Below are 16,683 nucleotides of genomic sequence, written 5' to 3'. Positions count from 1 at the left end.
GGGTATCATAAGATTATTACAGAGCCTTATTGGGGGATCAGGTAAATTTTATCGTTATAGAACCAAAATATTCGGACCATCCCCACCCCCCCCCCCCCCGATACATGATGATGTATTCCTTCCTGTTGAAAGGGGTGAAGCTTCCAGCTTTGCATTTCCAACACGCCTTTGTAATCTTTGTAGGAGTCCTGTGGTTTGAAATGGTTTGAGTAATTTGAATTTTTTCAGTCTCTCTTGATGTAAGGATGTACATTTGTTAGTTTAACAACCTTTCTACTCCTAGCAGAGGCTGAAATAATCTTTAAAAAACTCGTAATTCCAATTTGAAAACTCTAGGAAAAAAGCTGTTAAAGTTGTCAAAATTCTACAGATGTTCCGTTAGATTGGATTCACTTAGAGATTTAGTCCACACTTGCAGAGATTAGAATGAAAATCACTTTACCACACGTGATGTGGGAATCGAAGTGTCTGGAGTGATTGGCATTTAATTTCTCTTTACAATATCACCATTGAATCACACATTAAATGTCACAAGAATAAAAGAAAATGATCACCAACTAAAGCAGCTCTTCTCTTTGTCAGTACCTGAAAAAATATATAGAGAACAGTATGGAGAATATGCATACTGATGTTAGGGTGTAAACGGTTGAAAAGATCATTGAAATTCATATTTCACGGGCAGTATGGTCATAATTTGTACTGTCATTTGGACTATGACAGCATTTGTTATATATGAAATAACTTACAATATCATTCACTGCCTAGGAGATATGTTTTGATCGAATTTTCATGATATATTTACTTTTTCGTGAGCAACGAGAAAAAATTTAATCGAAGGAGTTTAACTCATCGGAAACATGAAATTTAACTCGTAAGCAGGTCATTAATTTTTCTCATTAACACCTCAGCTGGCCATATTTTTAATCTATCATTGTAAAAGGATTTTATTTAAACTCTTTTAATATCTCTTTTACATATTTGGAAATCTATGTCTGTTTTGCTGTGATTACACGGTGCTGATTTACGCATAGCTCTTTTGCCTTCTTTTCTGTTCACTCTCTGAAAATTAAACTTAAATTCGAAACGGTTTAAACTATAATTGTAAATCTTATTCAAAGTTTCTCCTGTCGGCTGAATATTGTCATTTCCCAATCCCAATTAATGCCCAATGAATTTTCATTATTCAGTTCCGGCACAATAAGGTCGACTTTTATTTTGTTTACTAATCCAGTCGCCAGTATTTTGAAAGTTGTCACTCAAAATGACGCACGTAACCAAGTAGAGATATTAACTTATACATTCCAAATAAGATAAAATCTTCTTTGTGAATGTTTTACGATCATTTTAAAGTTGATCTGGTACGGAGAAGTTGAGTTGAAAGTCTCCTTTGTAACCGAAGCAAGACTGATTCATCACGATGGGAATCGCTAATCTGATTTTTGTGTGTCTTTTACTGATGGAAGGAGCTTTACTTATCGAGAGCAGTTTAGGTAGGTGGAAAATTACTGGCATGTAATTAAGGATCTTGCTGTAAGCGAATGTACTGAAAAAGATAAAAATGAAATGGGGTATCTTTTGAGTCATACTTTTATGTTTTGAACGTGTTTTGCTCTATTTTAGTCTTGGAGATCCAGGAATTCAGATTTCCCTCATTGTAGTGGAATACACTTCGCCCTGACAATTGCATCGTGAGGATTAAAGTTGACATTACGCATCTAATAGCGCTGAGTTATGGTTATAACAGCAATTTATTGCTTTCATATAGAAAGGCCTTCAGGATGACACAATTCTAGGCCAAAATCGGTTGCCGACAAATTGGCCTTGACGACCACAAATGATCTTTACTGAATTTTTTTTCTTGTTTTGTTTTTTTCAATCTTTGCCGCGAGGTTTGATTGCTGTTTCAAAAACACTGGATTTAATTTTTTGGCACCTTTCCGATAACAGATCAGATATGCCCGCAAATAAAAGAGTTATTAACTGGAAATATATGAAATTATCGAGCGTTTGTAAATAGCACTAACCCACTTTCGAAATATACGAACTCGATTGAGGAAAGCTGGAACGAAAACATGAAATCGAGGCTTATGATTATTTGGGTCTGCTTCTCACTCCTTCCACACCACTATATTTAGTGGATCTGAAAAGCTTATTCTGACATTTGGTAGATTATCATTATCTGTATTTGTCTTTGATTAGCTGTAGATTCTTACACGCGTTTTGGTTAGAATTTTGTGAACAAAAGTTAAGTTTCTCGTGGATTTTGCCCGACTCCACTTCGGTGCAAAGTTGAATGAATAAAAGAAGATTGCATAGTGACAGGATCAATATCCGTCAGGAAGGTCGTTAGTTCAAAATTGGATGTTCTGTTTACGGGGTTTCTCGACACAATTTTTCCACGGTTGTAGCTTTTTGATGGAATACATCGCAAGCTAAAACTCAGTCTTGATTCAAAGCTTTCTACTCGCCCACGGGGATTGGGGCAAGGAGACATCAAACACTTCAGACAACTCATTATTTGCCTTCCATTTTTTAGAATGTCAAGACCTTCAGGATGAGATGTTATGCTTGGAAGCTGGCAACTGTACTGAACTTCCGTGGAGTGGATCATGTCGGAAGACTTGTGATCGTTGTGGTTAGTTCAAAATATAATACTTCACAATCAATGATTTTTACTTGACGTTGAAATTTCGCTTTTAAGGCAGAATACACCTTTGACAGCTGGCTATGGATTATGCATGTTAAAATCAGAAAAAAAATGGCTGAAAGGATAGAAATCACAATTGCTGGAAAAGAAAATCTAAGTAATTGTGGAAACTTTATCAGAGCAACAAAGGAACCTTTAATTGTTAACCGCAACCCCGGGGGGAGGGGGTGGGGGTGAATGATAATTATTTTGGGGGGGATGACATGGTTTTAGGGGGGAACAGAGGGGAGATCAGTCATCGCCAACAGGGTATTAAGGGTAGGGGGGGTAATGGAGAATTGACTGTCAATCAATTGCCAATGAGGAAGGGGGGTTCATAAGATATTACAGGGCCCTGGGGGGAGGGAACAGGTAAATTTCATCGTGACACATTTAAATCCTCCAAAACCCACCCCCTCTCCCCTCCTTAGGCAATGAGTAAGACTGGTCTCTAAAAAGAAATTAGGTTAGTTTGAGATACAACTCGTCTATAGAATTTTTTTCTTTTTAGATGAGTGTTATGATGCTCAGAACAGTGTAACTTGTAAAGACGAACTCGAGAAAGGAAACTGCGGAGACATTGAAGTGGCCCACGTCTGTAGCGAGACATGTAATGTGCTCTCCTGTGCTCAGGTAACAGTTTTATTACTGAATTTATCCCCTAGAGTACCCTCCCTTAATTTTGGTTTTAGGAAGTCGTTTTCGTCTTCTTCCCCCTTCCCTGGCACAAATGCTTTATTACTTTCTCCGTACTGCTTCTCCTGTTGCTTCAGTCCAGGCAATCAATATGGGGCTATCGTTAAGCTAGCTATGCCCATTCATGAATCCGTGCGAAAAATAAAAACCTTTGTCCACCCGTCATCTACTTCTAAGATCTGAGGGAAATTATTTGACCGGATAAGTGGCTAGAAAATACTCCACGTGTGCAAGAAGGCGCAAACCTTGGTGGGAGGGAAATACTTCGATAACCTGTGCTCAGCGTTCGGTCGGTAAAACGAGCGCAATAATAAACGAAGCGATAGAAGCGGGGGAGTGAAAAAGACGAGTGAGGTTTGGTTCGAGTCGCATGGTGAACGAAGCATTTTGCTCCCTTTTACTAGCTAAACGCTTGAAGCAGGCTTATGCTTCAAGTTCCCTCCACAAATTTCTGCCGCTAATGGTTATTGCGTTTGCAACATTTTATATCAGGTGCTCAGTATGGAAAAGAAGGGTCCCCATTTTGGTCATATTCACTCCACACCCTTCACTGATCACCCATGGCGTTCATTTGAAATTGAGGTTAAAATGGGTGGCACTTTTTTTTCAGGGAGTCTTTGGAGAAGGAGAGGGAGGGGGAGGGTGGTGATATGAGGAGAGACACTAGGATCAATATCAGTATCTGGGCAACTGCCCACCTACCCCTCCCCTAACCCGACATTAACCCTAACTTGTTATCAATTGACTGTTGTTGAGTTAGGGGAGGGGTAGGTGGGTAGTTACCCAGATATTGATATTGATCCAGCCACTAATTAAAAGGGAATGTACCAATCGACGAATTTTTTTTTTAACACGATGATAAACTTCGATCAACAGGAAGCTACCAGCGCCAGCCAGCTACCTGATGCATAGTGGTTAAAATGAAGAGACGATGACATCAATCACGTCTATTAATTTTATCAGTCGTAAAGAAAATGTCCTCTGAATCTCATTAGATAAAATTCCCTAGATGTTCAACAACTTCACCCTCTGCATCTTTCCGTCGACTATAATGTAGGTATAATGTACATCTTTCGTTCAGAGACTAACCCAGTCACGCGCTCCTATTTACAACTCATGCTCAGTCCCCATCGTGTTTTCGAAGTGTATTTTAAAAAACCCGTCTCTCGTCTGGCTTTTTATTTCTTTTCTTTTTTACTCAAAACGTTGTGCCTAATGTATTAGATTGAATAAAAACGTTTCCATGGGTATCAGCCGGATTGTTTTTCTTGGTTTTTTATTGTCTGTCTCGCACATATTTCATCGTTACCTTCGAAGCGGAAATAAATGAGATCATCGGAAACCTTATCCAGCCAAATGGCAATTCATTTATAGTGCGTGTGAAGCTGAAGCACTGCAGGGGCTAACTTGTTTTACATTTGTCAGTCACCTGTTTATACAGCCACAAGAAAATATCTACAGTTGATATTCTCTTGACAGCCAATAATTGACGTCCCCTGAAAATCAACCGGATTACACCAGCCGACCATTCCAGATGTTGTTTTGGATCCATAATGCCATCCGGGCGGTGTTGATGCATGTGCTCGCGCGCAACAGTCTTACTTTAAACAGCTGTACACAATGAAAACAATTCATTATTGAAGGATTCGAGCCTTCCCTTTCAAGTTACCGGCGCGCTAACATCACGAGAGGTGCTTGAATTAATAGAGATGATGCCGTTTTGAAAATTCTGATGTCGCTGTAAATTTAGGGACAAGATGAACGGGTTTAACGTGAAACACTAGTCGTTTTCCCATCCTCTGAGCTTGCAATTAATTTATTTTATCAGCACGTGCACAAAACAGCTTTTTCGTTCCTTATCAAAATGGCAGCACTTTTTATTAGTTGGTTCGAAGATTGGTTTCATTTATTGGTTAAAGACGAACAGAAAAGGCTTTAAAATCTCTCTCGAAATCATTTTTAACCATTGCGTAGCTTATAGTTTACTAAAACAAACAACAATAAAAACCTATGATAGCATGAACACTCTAACAAACGCGCAAACGTTTTCGGAATCCAAAAGTTCAATTTAGTATGGAGGTGTTAAGTTATGGATGAACAAGTTGTGTACACAAAATTTATTGAGAAGGACTACTGCGCACAGACGTCAGAAATCTAGCGGGCTTAACACAGGGTTCGCAATCGAATGGAATCCAGAACATAAGTACAGAACTCAAGTTTAAACTAAGATGGTATGGTAGATATTCAAAACCTCCGTTCTATTCAATTACTTCTTATAAGTAATGTTCTGTGTAATAATGACTTTGCTGCTCTTTGACTTAGCAGAATTTTTCGCTGACAACTTGAATCTCGATGCATTGCTTCTTTCGGGTTGCTACATAGTGCGAGAAATTTGAAGGTTTCAAAAAGTTGTTCTCACAAATATAATGTAACCATTCATGCTATTAAAAAAGATTCTGATCTAGAATATAATGTAAAATTTGCGTTATTACAGAGACAAACACCTATTTCATTCTTCGTTTAGGATGACGATATCCTTATGCAAGAAAATATGCCTGCTACATAAAATTGAAATCACAAAATTTTTACGAAAATTTGGAAACTTTCGAAGGTTGTAATTCGAGGTTCTGCCGACAGCTGCGAACTGATGAGTTCTTTTTCGGGATATGGAAACCGTCTAATTTTGCCCACATTTCATAAAACCATTATTTTTATTGTTAATTTTTTTCTACAGACCCGAGAGACGATATCCCTCTTTTTCTTCTTAGTCATAACAACGACTGTAGCAGCAACGAACAGCGCCCTCTTCAAGATAAGAGAAAATTATTTTCGTCCCGTAGAAAACACGATTTGGGAAGGCAAGACAGCTTCTCCACTGTCGTGTTCACAAAGGTGTGCTATTCAGCTCGGTTGTAGAAGTGCAAATTTCCTGGTAAACACAAAAAGGTGTTTACTTTCGGCTGAAAACAAGGAAAGTCTTTCCGGCGCGCTGCTTCATCAAAAAGGTTCTTTTTATTTAGAAAAGGTATGTCCGTTATGTAGGAGAATGAAGTGAAGTGTTCCTCGCTACTACAAAAGTTTTCATCAGTTAGCTAGTGTGTTGTGGTTTTGGCAATAAGTCATGTTATTTCAGTCTTTTAATTGAGTGTTCTATGATCGAACCATCCACAATTTCTTGGGAAAAGCTCATATTTCAGGGGTGAATAGTGGAGACCAAAAACAAAAGCTTTTCCTAATAAATAATTTTTCAAGAGTACGCCCTCGAATTATCACCAAAAACAAAAGTTTTCGTAGTTAGGTGAAAACAAAACTCTAAAACTTCCCATAATCCCCACCCACCCCCACACCATCTCTACACTCGCTTCGTAGTCAACTCGTCAACGTTTTTATATTTTTTTTTGTTTTTTTTTTTCCAGATCATCCTAATAACAAAGAGATCAAGACCTCGCATTAAAAGAGGTAAGTCGGTGAGTTTCTCGTTTCCATCCACGCTGCTCAAAAACAAAAGAGAGTCGTAGGGAGTCTTAGCGAGAGCGTGTAACTGAGGGGTGAGGGGTAAAGACCGAGGGGTTAGGAGTGGGAGGGGGAGTAATGGGAGTGAGGGATGGGAGGGTGTGAGTGTTGGCGTTAAGGGTGAGAGGGAAGGGTGGGGCGATGAAAGATTAAATTTGAGAGGACGAAAGAGTTGGTGTCTAAATCTCAGTTTTTTGAAAACCATAGTTTACTTTCTTGATAAAACTGGAAAAAAAGGATAAATCGGCAGGAAACCCGTGGTTAAATAAAGTCTATGTAAGAAAAGTCTCGAGTTTTCCTTTTCCCTACTTTTGTTACCTTTAATTAACAGATTTACAAGAACGTTTGCACGTTTTTTCCTTGGAAATTCTGCACGGGAATTTGGCGCATGGCCAATCAAAATTGTCCTCCTACGCATGTCTTACTTTTGAGCACTGTATTTTGTGCTCCAGGGGTGAACTCGGTTTATTTCAAAAGATTCATGACAAACATAGGATACCGCTGCGCAGAACCACGACAATTTTTCTTTCATTTTTTGCAGGGAGAACAAAATCCTCCGCTGTCCGCTCTTGTGAGTACCTCTTTGACCAAACTAGTGCACGATCTCTTCCCCCGCCCTCGGGTGTTTATTGGGTAGATCCGGTTGGTGGTTCCCAGTCAAAGGCATTTCAGGTTTACTGCGACATGGAGACTGATGGAGGAGGCTGGACTCTAGTTTGGAGTTATACATTTACTAACTACGATGATTTTACAAGCGTTTCAAACGCCGTAACTCCAAGGCCAAATTGGCCAGTACACGGTTTCGATGGGATATCAACAACAGCCCCAATGAATGAAATAGATTACAACGCCATGAGCTTTTCACTCTGGAAACAACTCGGCAGACAATTTCTTATCAAGAGCAACATAAACAACTGGCTAGTGTGTCATCCGGGAAACGGCAGCTTGGTTGATTGGCAGGAAGGCGATGTCAACTGTCGGATTGTCAAGCACGTGACTAACACGTGTAATGACGCGTTGCCGCCTTCATTTCTGCGATTTGACATAGCGAAAGGGGTGACGCTTTGCTCCAATAAGAACCCTTACTCACACATCTACTACCGCTTTGACTCCAGCCACAAAAGTGCCTGGCCTGTCCATGACCCTTGTGGAAAAGAGCGTGACAATCATGTAAAAAGTGTCCTTAATCCACACGGGAACATTTATATTCGTACCTGATAAATTCCACAGTTTTACAAGACCTTCCTCACCTGACATAATAAACTCAGGTGTAATGGTCCGATCCTTAGTTATTGGGGTTTGGATGAATACGGGGGGGATCACATGTTTTCGGGGGAAATGGAGAGGGGGATCAGTCGTCGTTAACTGAGGAGAGACTCAGATAGAAAATTGACAACCAATCAGAGGGGGTTTTGCTTTTTGATGAAATTACAGCACATGAAAAAAAAAGAATTTAATTAAAACAGTCGACAGAAAGTAATCATTTTTAATAGTTTCGATTATTAGCTTTATACGATCTCTCAGAGGGTCCTTTCATAGGAAACTACATTTCTGAACGGGTTTCGCGCCGTCAGCTGAAAATCTTTCGAAACATTCTGAGGCCCAAATCAAATTGACTAAGAAGAGACTGAAGTACCAAGAATTGGATGAGTTTTTCCTAAAACTAGGAAATATTCTGATATTCTCATTAGACCTTTTTCTGTGCATCGCCATGCACTGATGCCGTCAGAATTGAGTACAACTCAGCTTGTAGAACTAAATCAGCGATACTAGCAATCACTATTGTTAGGCGACCCACCGAGATTGATGTTGAAAGTTTTTTCCTCCCTGAGCCTTTTTACTCCCAAGATCTCATTGGTAATTCTCCTTACTGTCTACCATACAGTTCTTGTGATGTTAGTTTGGAGAATTTGGTATTGGATCAACTTATAATCCCCAAATTGATTCTTTTCTTTTTTCTCATCGCTTGTCTGCTTGATATTGTATTGATATTGTAGGGAGAAATTCTGTGTTGGTCACTAAAGATAAGACTGTTCCCAGCTGAGCCGCGATCATTCCAGTTCCTGGCAGAATGTTGTTTCTATTAACTTTCCCGTTACTAATTAGTTTTTTCAGCAAATAAGAAATCAGGAAATTCTGTTTCTTCCTGAAAGCGCTAAATCAATGACGCTGGCGCAGTTTAGGAAATTAGCTTGCAAACTATCAGGGGAAGGGCAGCCACACTTTTACACTTACCAGAGAGGAAGAATTTACGTCATTCGTCGTGTATTGTACAAGAATTCACCTTAGTGTTTATCCAAAAATTTTTTCACAACTGCGAGGACGAAATTTGATAATAAGCATTTTCTTAAAAGCTAGGTTTTTTCGTTTGTCTCACGATGTAGTCACGTGTGATGTAGATCGCGATTTACATCACACGTGACTACATCGTGAGACAAACGAAAAACTTACCTTTTATTGTTATTCACCACGATGAATAACCACAACCTTTTCTACGAAAGAATTTTCTTTTGTTTAAACAGGCAGTTGTTCGTATTCCCTAAAGTTCCTGTTTTTCTCAAAGGGTTTTCCCTTCTGAGCTCGTACGGAAGATTAAATTTAGAATTCCCTCTTCCCCTGTAAGCCACCGTGCTAGTATTGTTGAGATGGTTTGAATCGCTAATAATTCACGGTGAAAAGCACTTGAAATCTTTGAATATACCAAACATGAAATATTACCCAATATAATGCTGCAGATCATGAAAATTGACGAAAAGGGTATTTAATTTTTCCAATTAAAACAGCAGCACTCTACTTGAAAGAGTTCCAATATTATGTGCGGAAAAGGGCTTTTCAGCGTTGATCTAGAATTGCTTCAGCTTCAAACTCGATCTACATCTTAATCTCTGAATTTTAATAAAAAGCTTAAAAGCTCTGCACGCTATCGGAAACTCGCATAAATCAAGAGCTCGAGTGCAGTGCAGGTTCCTTGCACAAGTTGTACAGCTTCGAACGCCAAACGTCATTAGTCTATAGAGACGCCGCCTAGTGAATTGAAAATTCCAGAATGAAATCTGGCATCCTGCACATGATTTTCACCTTAGCTGCCATGTCATCCATGACTTTCCGAACAGCAAGCTAAGACAATGCGCTTATGTTATACTGTTAATTAACTCGGCCTTCGTATTATTTGTAACGAAATCACTTTACTGACGGAGGAACGATATTAAGGAAGTCAATGGATCACTCAAATTTGTCCTCACAAAACGTTTGGCTTCGCTGACTAAACTTGTAGCATCACCAACAATTTAACTTGGAGGCATATAGGCTCTGTAGAAGCCTCAATTGTTTTTTTAAGAGCTACATCTTTTTTTTTTTCAATTGTCTATGTTGCACTTGTGATAATCAATTTTCCTCAACACGAGGATAATACTTCGTCACGTAGAGAGATGGTTTTTTCCTTCTTTATTTCTTAGCGGGCAGGACCTACCAAGGTTCAAAGTGCTTGAGATGGACACAAATGGAACACTTTATCTCCAAAAAACTTCATTTCTGTGCACGAGAGAGATTGCCAAACGTCTTACTGAAGGGAAATATCAACTTGCTGAGCCGAACAATTTAGGTAACAAATTACAAACCTTGTTTTGATTTGAGTTTCAAATTTAGGAGCTGAGTAATGAGGTAATTATATATCATGTTGAGTTATCGATTAAATAAAAAAATAATATAATTAATCAAATACAGTTTTTCCCTTTTAGTTCACTAATTCGTATGAGTTAATCAATTCGAAGCTTCAACATCACCCCCCTCCCCGGGCAACTCCTGGGAATTTGAACGTTTGAAGATTGGTTTGTACAAATTATCTCCTCACGGGGCAAATATTGAGTTCAACTGCCCTACTTAAGTGCCGGATGTGATGGTCAGTTTTTTCAGTTGTTAAGGAAAAAATCAGCGACCGTATGCATGCTTTAAAACTTAAACCTTGTGGAACCTTATTTCCGAGCCAATTGCTCACGAAGGTGAAGCTCTCTATCATTAACCAACTCCATATTTAAAGATAAAACACTTGTATGTGGGTCTCAAAGGGGTGATGGCTTTTACGACTGACGATTAAATGTTCGCCAATTTACGGCTAACGGTGAACGTCTTTCCATTGTTTTCACCAGAAATTTTTTTTAAGATTAACATTTTTAACAACTATCGATTAAAATTTTTCAATTTTTACGCCTAACAGTTAAATATTTTGTCCGTTTAACGGTCAACGATTAACTTCATTTAGACCTTCTTGTATTCCACTGCAAAGACTTAACACTTCCGGTTTTAATTCCCCCCCCCCCCCCACTCCCACTATGGAAGGTTCAAGTTCCCTATCCCCCGGGCACGGATGACGGTCCAATGCCCGTAGGTTGCTTGGGGGGATGTTTTAAGCTTTGGATTGAGCGATGCAAACGTCGAAAGGGCTAAAGATGCGTTTAGTGTATTTCCGTTTTGCAAATTGTCTTTAAAGGATTGTCCAAAGATTTCGCGGTGTTGACCTGTAAAACTCTGAAACAGAAAGTTCCCTCAGCCGATTCAGGCGTCTATTGGATAGACCCTGATGGTGGTTCCCATGGTAACGCGTTCCAGGTTTTACTGCGACCAGCAGACTGAAGGGGGAGGCTGGACACTAGTTTGGAGTTACGCTTTTACAGATTATTCGAATTTCCAGAAGGCATCTAACGCTGTCACTCCGCGTCCATCCTGGACAACAAGCAACGCTAACGTTCGAGTATCCACAACAGTTCCACTCAGCAAGACCCATTATGAGGCCATGGACTTTTCTTTGTTGCGCAGCATTGGCAAGGAATTCCTGATCAAGAGCAACATCAACAACTGGATCGCATGTAAGGAAGGTTCTGGTAGCTTGGTGCAACAGAGGGACGGGACTGTAAGTTGCAAGCTGGTCAAACAACCCTCTGGACAGTGTTCTGGTGTAGTGCCGAACAGGGTTAAGTCAAGTAGTGCTGAAAAAACTCTTTTAAGCCGTCATCATTATTACTATTTTGAAGGTAACAGGAGTGGGGGTTGACCAACACATGACCCATGTGGAAATAATCAAGCAAATCAATTGAAAGGTGTGGCAAACCCACATAGAAATATTTTCATTCGTTAAACTTGACCTAGATGTTTATAGTGGTTTTATAATTATGATAATTATGATAATTATGATAATTATGATAATTATGATAAGATACAAAATTTAATCTCAGTCTACGATGTAAAAATCTGTGAATAAAATAAAATAAAATAAAAATATGAACAGTTCAATAATAATTATAATAAAACTATTTACAGATCAATGTAACTGTATGACGTCATTTTCTTTTTTCCTTTTTACAAGCGTCTTTTAAAGCTACTTAGGTCAATCTCATGTTTTAATGCTTCCGGTAATGCATTCCATATCTTCGGGGCCAGGTATCGCCAAAATCTTAAGATCTTTGGTACCATATAAAACAAATTTTTCGGTCATAGATCACAGTAGACGTCAAACTTTAGAACATCAGTGAAATCACGTGTGCCACTTTATTGTTCGTACGATATTTTGACGTCATCTGACGTTATGTTACTGAAAAGACGCACAGAAACGTGGAATGTATTTATTAATCCTTTAAACCCCTGACTAGCATCAAATCTCTCCTTAAAATATCACTCCTGAATCACACGTTAAGGTCATGACAATGAAGGAAATGATCACCAATGATAAAAGCTTTTGATTGGTAAACAAAATCTCCTTGTCAGCTCCATAGGAAATGTATAAAGAACAGTGCAGAGAATATGCATACTGATGTTAGGGCGTAAAGGGTTAAAGGTGCGTGAAGTGCAAGGTGTTTTGCCTCAGGCGTATTTTTTTACAAAATGAACTCGACACAAAGTAAACATGAATTCTAGTGTGGTGCGATGATTGTATTTCTCGATGTCTGGTTATTCCTTTATTATGTCCTGTACACCCAAGTGGTTACTCAACGTGCTTACTCAGTAGTTGTTTTCAACGAATCTACGGATTCTAGAGTATGCACTTCGATTCCTACTTTTGTTGTCGTCGCACAATGCACAAACAAATCAATAGCAATATTTACCATATGGCTGCCAGTGCCCATGTGCAATATGAAGCGGATCCTGTGTTCTGATTGGCTACCCGAGCGAGCAAGATGGACCGGAATTGATTAATTTTTAATTCAATTCAGCTAGACCCTACATCACGAGTACAACTTCAACTTGTGCAGTCTCCAGACAGTCCATCCGCAACAACTTAATTTTACGAGTGTTACCATCTGCGTTCGGTTTCCAAGCTCGACAATGCTTAACCATGTAATTATTAATGTTGCTTTGCTCTTCTTCATAACTTGTGGCTGGACTCTTTCAACATCAAGGTAAGAGAGAAGTTTTGTTTTTCTTGAATAAAATGCACTTTATAATAATCCGTCTTGACGGAACGTTCCGAACTTTCGCGCTTACATTAAGAGTTTCGATCTAAAAAGCTCAGTAATTTTTATATATATAAATGATAGTTTCAACTTTGTTTCCTGGTCATAACAAACTACATATATTTTCTTTAATGCCGTTCATTTCGAGTTGTATTTTTCCTCTCTAGCTTTCGAATGTCGCAACTTGTCAAGATATATTTGGTATGTATCCCGTGATTTACATGGGATGATTGAGCGACTGAAAATAAAAACAAGGCAATTTTCCATCAGTTCTTGTGTAACATCCGGAATATCAATGGTTTTGCTTTACTACGCCCTGTAATTGGTCAAGAAAAGTTACACCACCCTCCAAACCAATCAGATGCCAAAGCTATTCGCCCACGGTCACATTGTTATATCAACACCTAAGAGAGGGTGGGTAACTGACCTCTCAATTAAAATACCTACACTTCCGATCAGATTATATTTGATAAACGCGAATCATACGATCTCGTTAAACTGTTGATATTCCTTCATCTCTTAGCGGGCAGGATGCACCAAGGTTCAAAGTGCTTGAAATGGACTCAAATGGAACACTTTATCTTCACAAAACTTCAATTCTTTGCATAGGCGAGGTTATCAAACGTCTGACCGAAGGAAAATATCAACTGGCTGAACCGAGCAATTTAGGTAAGCAAACAAACCTTGCTTTGATTTGAGTATATTTCGATGAGTCACGTTTGGTCGAGTTCATGTATCATGTTGTGTTGTCAGTTAAAGCAATCAGAAACATTTTCGTCCCTCGAATCGCGTGTACTCGTGAGGCCCTATTAGAGGTCATGGGGATACAGAATATTTGAGTAAAAGAATAAACGGGATACTTGAAGAAAAAAATTACCGGGATAGTGGATATTTAAAATAGGGATTCCGGGATTTTAAACCCGGAATCAGGAATACAAACCAAAGGAATTAACGGGATACGGGATTTATAGCCCAAAAATTAACAGGACACGGGATACTCAGACTCCTCCCCCCCCCCCCCCCCACCTCCCTAATGAGGCCTCATTGGTTTTTAGCCAGGAGGATGCGGTCAATGAATTTTTGTTGTGCAAATTGTCTCAATAGGATTGTCCAAGGAATTCGCAATGTTGAACTGTAAGGACCTGAAACAGAAAGTTCCTTCAGCCGATTCAGGTGTCTATTGGATCGACCCGGATGGTGGCTCCCACGGTAACGCCTTCCAAGCTTACTGCGACCAACAAACGGATGGAGGAGGTTGGACTCTAGTTTACAGTTACACCTTCACTGATTACTCAAGTTTCAGGAGTTCAGGAAACGCTGTTACCCCGCGTCCATCTTGGTCAGCTAGTTCTGCTAACGTTCGAGTGTCCACAACCGTTCCACTCAGCGAGACCCATTATGAGGCCATGGACTTTTCTTTGTGGCGCAGCATTGGTAAGGAATTCCTGATCAAGAGCAACATCAACAACTGGATCGCATGCAAGGAAGGTTCTGGTAGCATAGTGCAGCAGAAGCAGGGGTCAATCGCTTGTAAACTGGTTAGACAGGTTTCTGATCAATGTCCCAGTGTAGTGCCGAAATCAGTACAGTTGGATAATAATGGAATGTATCTTACCAGCAGTGGTCTTTATTATTACTTCGATGGTAACACAGGCGTAGATTGGCCAACGCATGACCCATGCGGAAATAATCAAGAAAAAAATTTGAAAGGTGTGCCGAACCCACACGGAAACATTTTTATTCGGTAAACTGAACTCCAAAAAAATTTTTAAATCAATTCAAGTAATGCAATCTCCTCGCTTTAAGAAGAATACTTTTAGAGAGAAATATTATTTTTTCGTCTTGTCTCGAGCGTGGAACAAAGAAAAAATTCTGAATCCCCATAGGCAATGGGGGACTAAGAATTGTTTTCCTTTGTCCCACGCTCGTGACAAGACAAGAAACATTTTTCTTTATATCTTTACCGGGCTTAAACTATCTTTCCTATTCTGTTACAACACCTTAAGTCACTGTGAAACGCTGAGTTCAAAGACACAAAAAATGAGTATTGAATTAAGTAATACCGAAATAAGAATCTTGGTCAGTGATTTGAAATAATTTTTGGCTCCTAAAGGAGCGATTTTAGTTTGGTTTGTTCTTGAATGAATAGTTTCAAGTCGCGTGTTAAACTTAAACTCACAAAGGTGGCGGAGGCGCAGTCGCAAAAGGGCGAAACCTACAAACAATTTTGTCGTTGGTTTGTAGCGGATTCCCGAATCTAGAAACTTGTGTTTTATGTATGACATGCTGTAAAATGTCCAATTAAACATGGTTGTTTTGAGGAAGTCGATGTGTAATTTTATTTTCCTTTTTTACGTTCTCTCTTTTTAGTTTCTGAAGGCCTCCAGGCTTCAGGGTTTGCGCTTTTCTTACCCATATAATGAGATGTTTCGCATTCATTTTAATTGAGCATACAATTGCTGATCAATTTTAACCAGAATTCGATCAGTAGGCAGCCCATGTTTCGTGAAGGATGATGCAGTAACATCGCCCAGTGCAACCTGCGGATATTTGACTGTCGTCTATACCCAAGGGGTGGCAAATTTGAGCCTTGCCTGGCTGGGGTGGGGAATTTAAACCAGAAGTGTCGTCCTTCCAGAGGAATACAATTGTTTTATCTTTCAATATGGAGGCGTTGAAAGGACAGTTAAAATTAGCGAGGGAATGGCTCAGAAGTAAACATATGCAAGGTCTAGATTTTAAAACATGGACAATGAATAGAAAGTCGTGGTCGCTGATACTTCATTTAAAAAAGAATGTACCATCAAATCCAGTGTTTGAGTAGGGCATTTGAGCACAAATTTGTCTTGTGGAGCTGGAATTAGAACGAACAATCTTCATAATTTCAAATACGTGGAAGAGGAGGGGGTCGTTGAATCTCCGAATTGATCGACGCATTATGACCGATAAGCTCAAAGCGAGCATGCCGGGATTTCCCGAGTCTTGCTCGAGTTTGCAAACTTTCCGCACGGACAAATACTCGCGAAACTGTTTCATCTTTCTATCGAACTTTTGAGAGCTTTATCAAGAGAATGGAGAATGAAATCTGTCACGGGAGTTTGATTTGGAAGGATGAAAAAAGAAAATAGTGATGTTTCAGAAAATGGCATGGTTTGGGAAGTTGTTTGAGATGCAGGTGAGTTTTCAAGATTCTCGAATTATTAACACCATTGGGTTGTTTTGCCCTTTTACGGAGAGAGAATGAAGCAGAATCACATCAAAAAGAAGAGCTATTTTAGCCAGGATAACATCTTTGAACCTCTTTCAAATTTCAAACGCTTCATTAGGTTTTGATTAAAAGTAAGG

General features: G+C 39.3%; 3 protein-coding genes and 1 pseudogene across 4 annotated transcripts; all 4 read left to right on the top strand.

The window, feature by feature from the left end:
- The first annotated feature begins 1,385 nt into the window (after positions 1-1,385).
- Positions 1,386-4,635, top strand: LOC113685963 (uncharacterized). Its single transcript, XM_027203553.2, has 4 exons — positions 1,386-1,490; positions 2,537-2,635; positions 3,198-3,319; positions 4,259-4,635. The coding sequence occupies exons 1-4, from the start codon at positions 1,418-1,420 to the stop codon at positions 4,292-4,294; spliced, it is 330 nt and encodes a 109-aa protein (XP_027059354.2). The 5' UTR covers positions 1,386-1,417; the 3' UTR covers positions 4,295-4,635.
- A 1,272-nt stretch (positions 4,636-5,907) lies between these two features.
- Positions 5,908-8,234, top strand: LOC113685949 (uncharacterized). Its single transcript, XM_027203541.2, has 3 exons — positions 5,908-6,407; positions 6,799-6,841; positions 7,437-8,234. The coding sequence occupies exons 1-3, from the start codon at positions 6,030-6,032 to the stop codon at positions 8,111-8,113; spliced, it is 1,098 nt and encodes a 365-aa protein (XP_027059342.2). The 5' UTR covers positions 5,908-6,029; the 3' UTR covers positions 8,114-8,234.
- A 1,291-nt stretch (positions 8,235-9,525) lies between these two features.
- On the top strand, positions 9,526-12,079 carry LOC113685957 (uncharacterized; annotated as a pseudogene). The gene is made up of 2 exons (XR_016186572.1): positions 9,526-10,496; positions 11,382-12,079. The product of XR_016186572.1 is annotated as an uncharacterized LOC113685957 (transcript).
- Positions 12,080-13,047: 968 nt separating this feature from the next.
- Positions 13,048-15,662, top strand: LOC113685942 (uncharacterized). Its single transcript, XM_027203531.2, has 3 exons — positions 13,048-13,284; positions 13,862-14,007; positions 14,443-15,662. Exons 1-3 carry the CDS (start codon positions 13,211-13,213, stop codon positions 15,084-15,086), a joined length of 864 nt encoding a protein of 287 aa, XP_027059332.2. The 5' UTR covers positions 13,048-13,210; the 3' UTR covers positions 15,087-15,662.
- The last annotated feature ends 1,021 nt before the right edge of the window (positions 15,663-16,683 follow it).

Source organism: Pocillopora damicornis, chromosome 5 (assembly GCF_964200805.1).
Source record: "Pocillopora damicornis chromosome 5, jaPocDami1.2, whole genome shotgun sequence".
NCBI lineage: Eukaryota > Metazoa > Cnidaria > Anthozoa > Scleractinia > Pocilloporidae > Pocillopora > Pocillopora damicornis.
Note: the sequence above shows the minus strand (reverse complement) of the source record. Positions and strands in the feature narration are given on the sequence as shown.

Bases quoted from the DNA above. Each gene is read 5' to 3' on its own strand.
- LOC113685963 (XM_027203553.2), top strand. From the start codon at position 1,418: ATGGGAATCGCTAATCTGATTTTTGTGTGTCTTTTACTGATGGAAGGA. The intron at 2,636-3,197 runs GTTAGTTCAAAA...TTTTCTTTTTAG, and splicing joins GAAGACTTGTGATCGTTGTG to ATGAGTGTTATGATGCTCAG. The intron at 3,320-4,258 runs GTAACAGTTTTA...TTCGATCAACAG, and splicing joins ATGTGCTCTCCTGTGCTCAG to GAAGCTACCAGCGCCAGCCA.
- LOC113685949 (XM_027203541.2), top strand. From the start codon at position 6,030: ATGAGTTCTTTTTCGGGATATGGAAACCGTCTAATTTTGCCCACATTT. The intron at 6,408-6,798 runs GTATGTCCGTTA...TTTTTTTTCCAG, and splicing joins GTTCTTTTTATTTAGAAAAG to ATCATCCTAATAACAAAGAG. The intron at 6,842-7,436 runs GTAAGTCGGTGA...CATTTTTTGCAG, and splicing joins AAGACCTCGCATTAAAAGAG to GGAGAACAAAATCCTCCGCT.
- LOC113685942 (XM_027203531.2), top strand. From the start codon at position 13,211: ATGCTTAACCATGTAATTATTAATGTTGCTTTGCTCTTCTTCATAACT. The intron at 13,285-13,861 runs GTAAGAGAGAAG...TTCATCTCTTAG, and splicing joins TGGACTCTTTCAACATCAAG to CGGGCAGGATGCACCAAGGT. The intron at 14,008-14,442 runs GTAAGCAAACAA...TTGTCTCAATAG, and splicing joins GGCTGAACCGAGCAATTTAG to GATTGTCCAAGGAATTCGCA.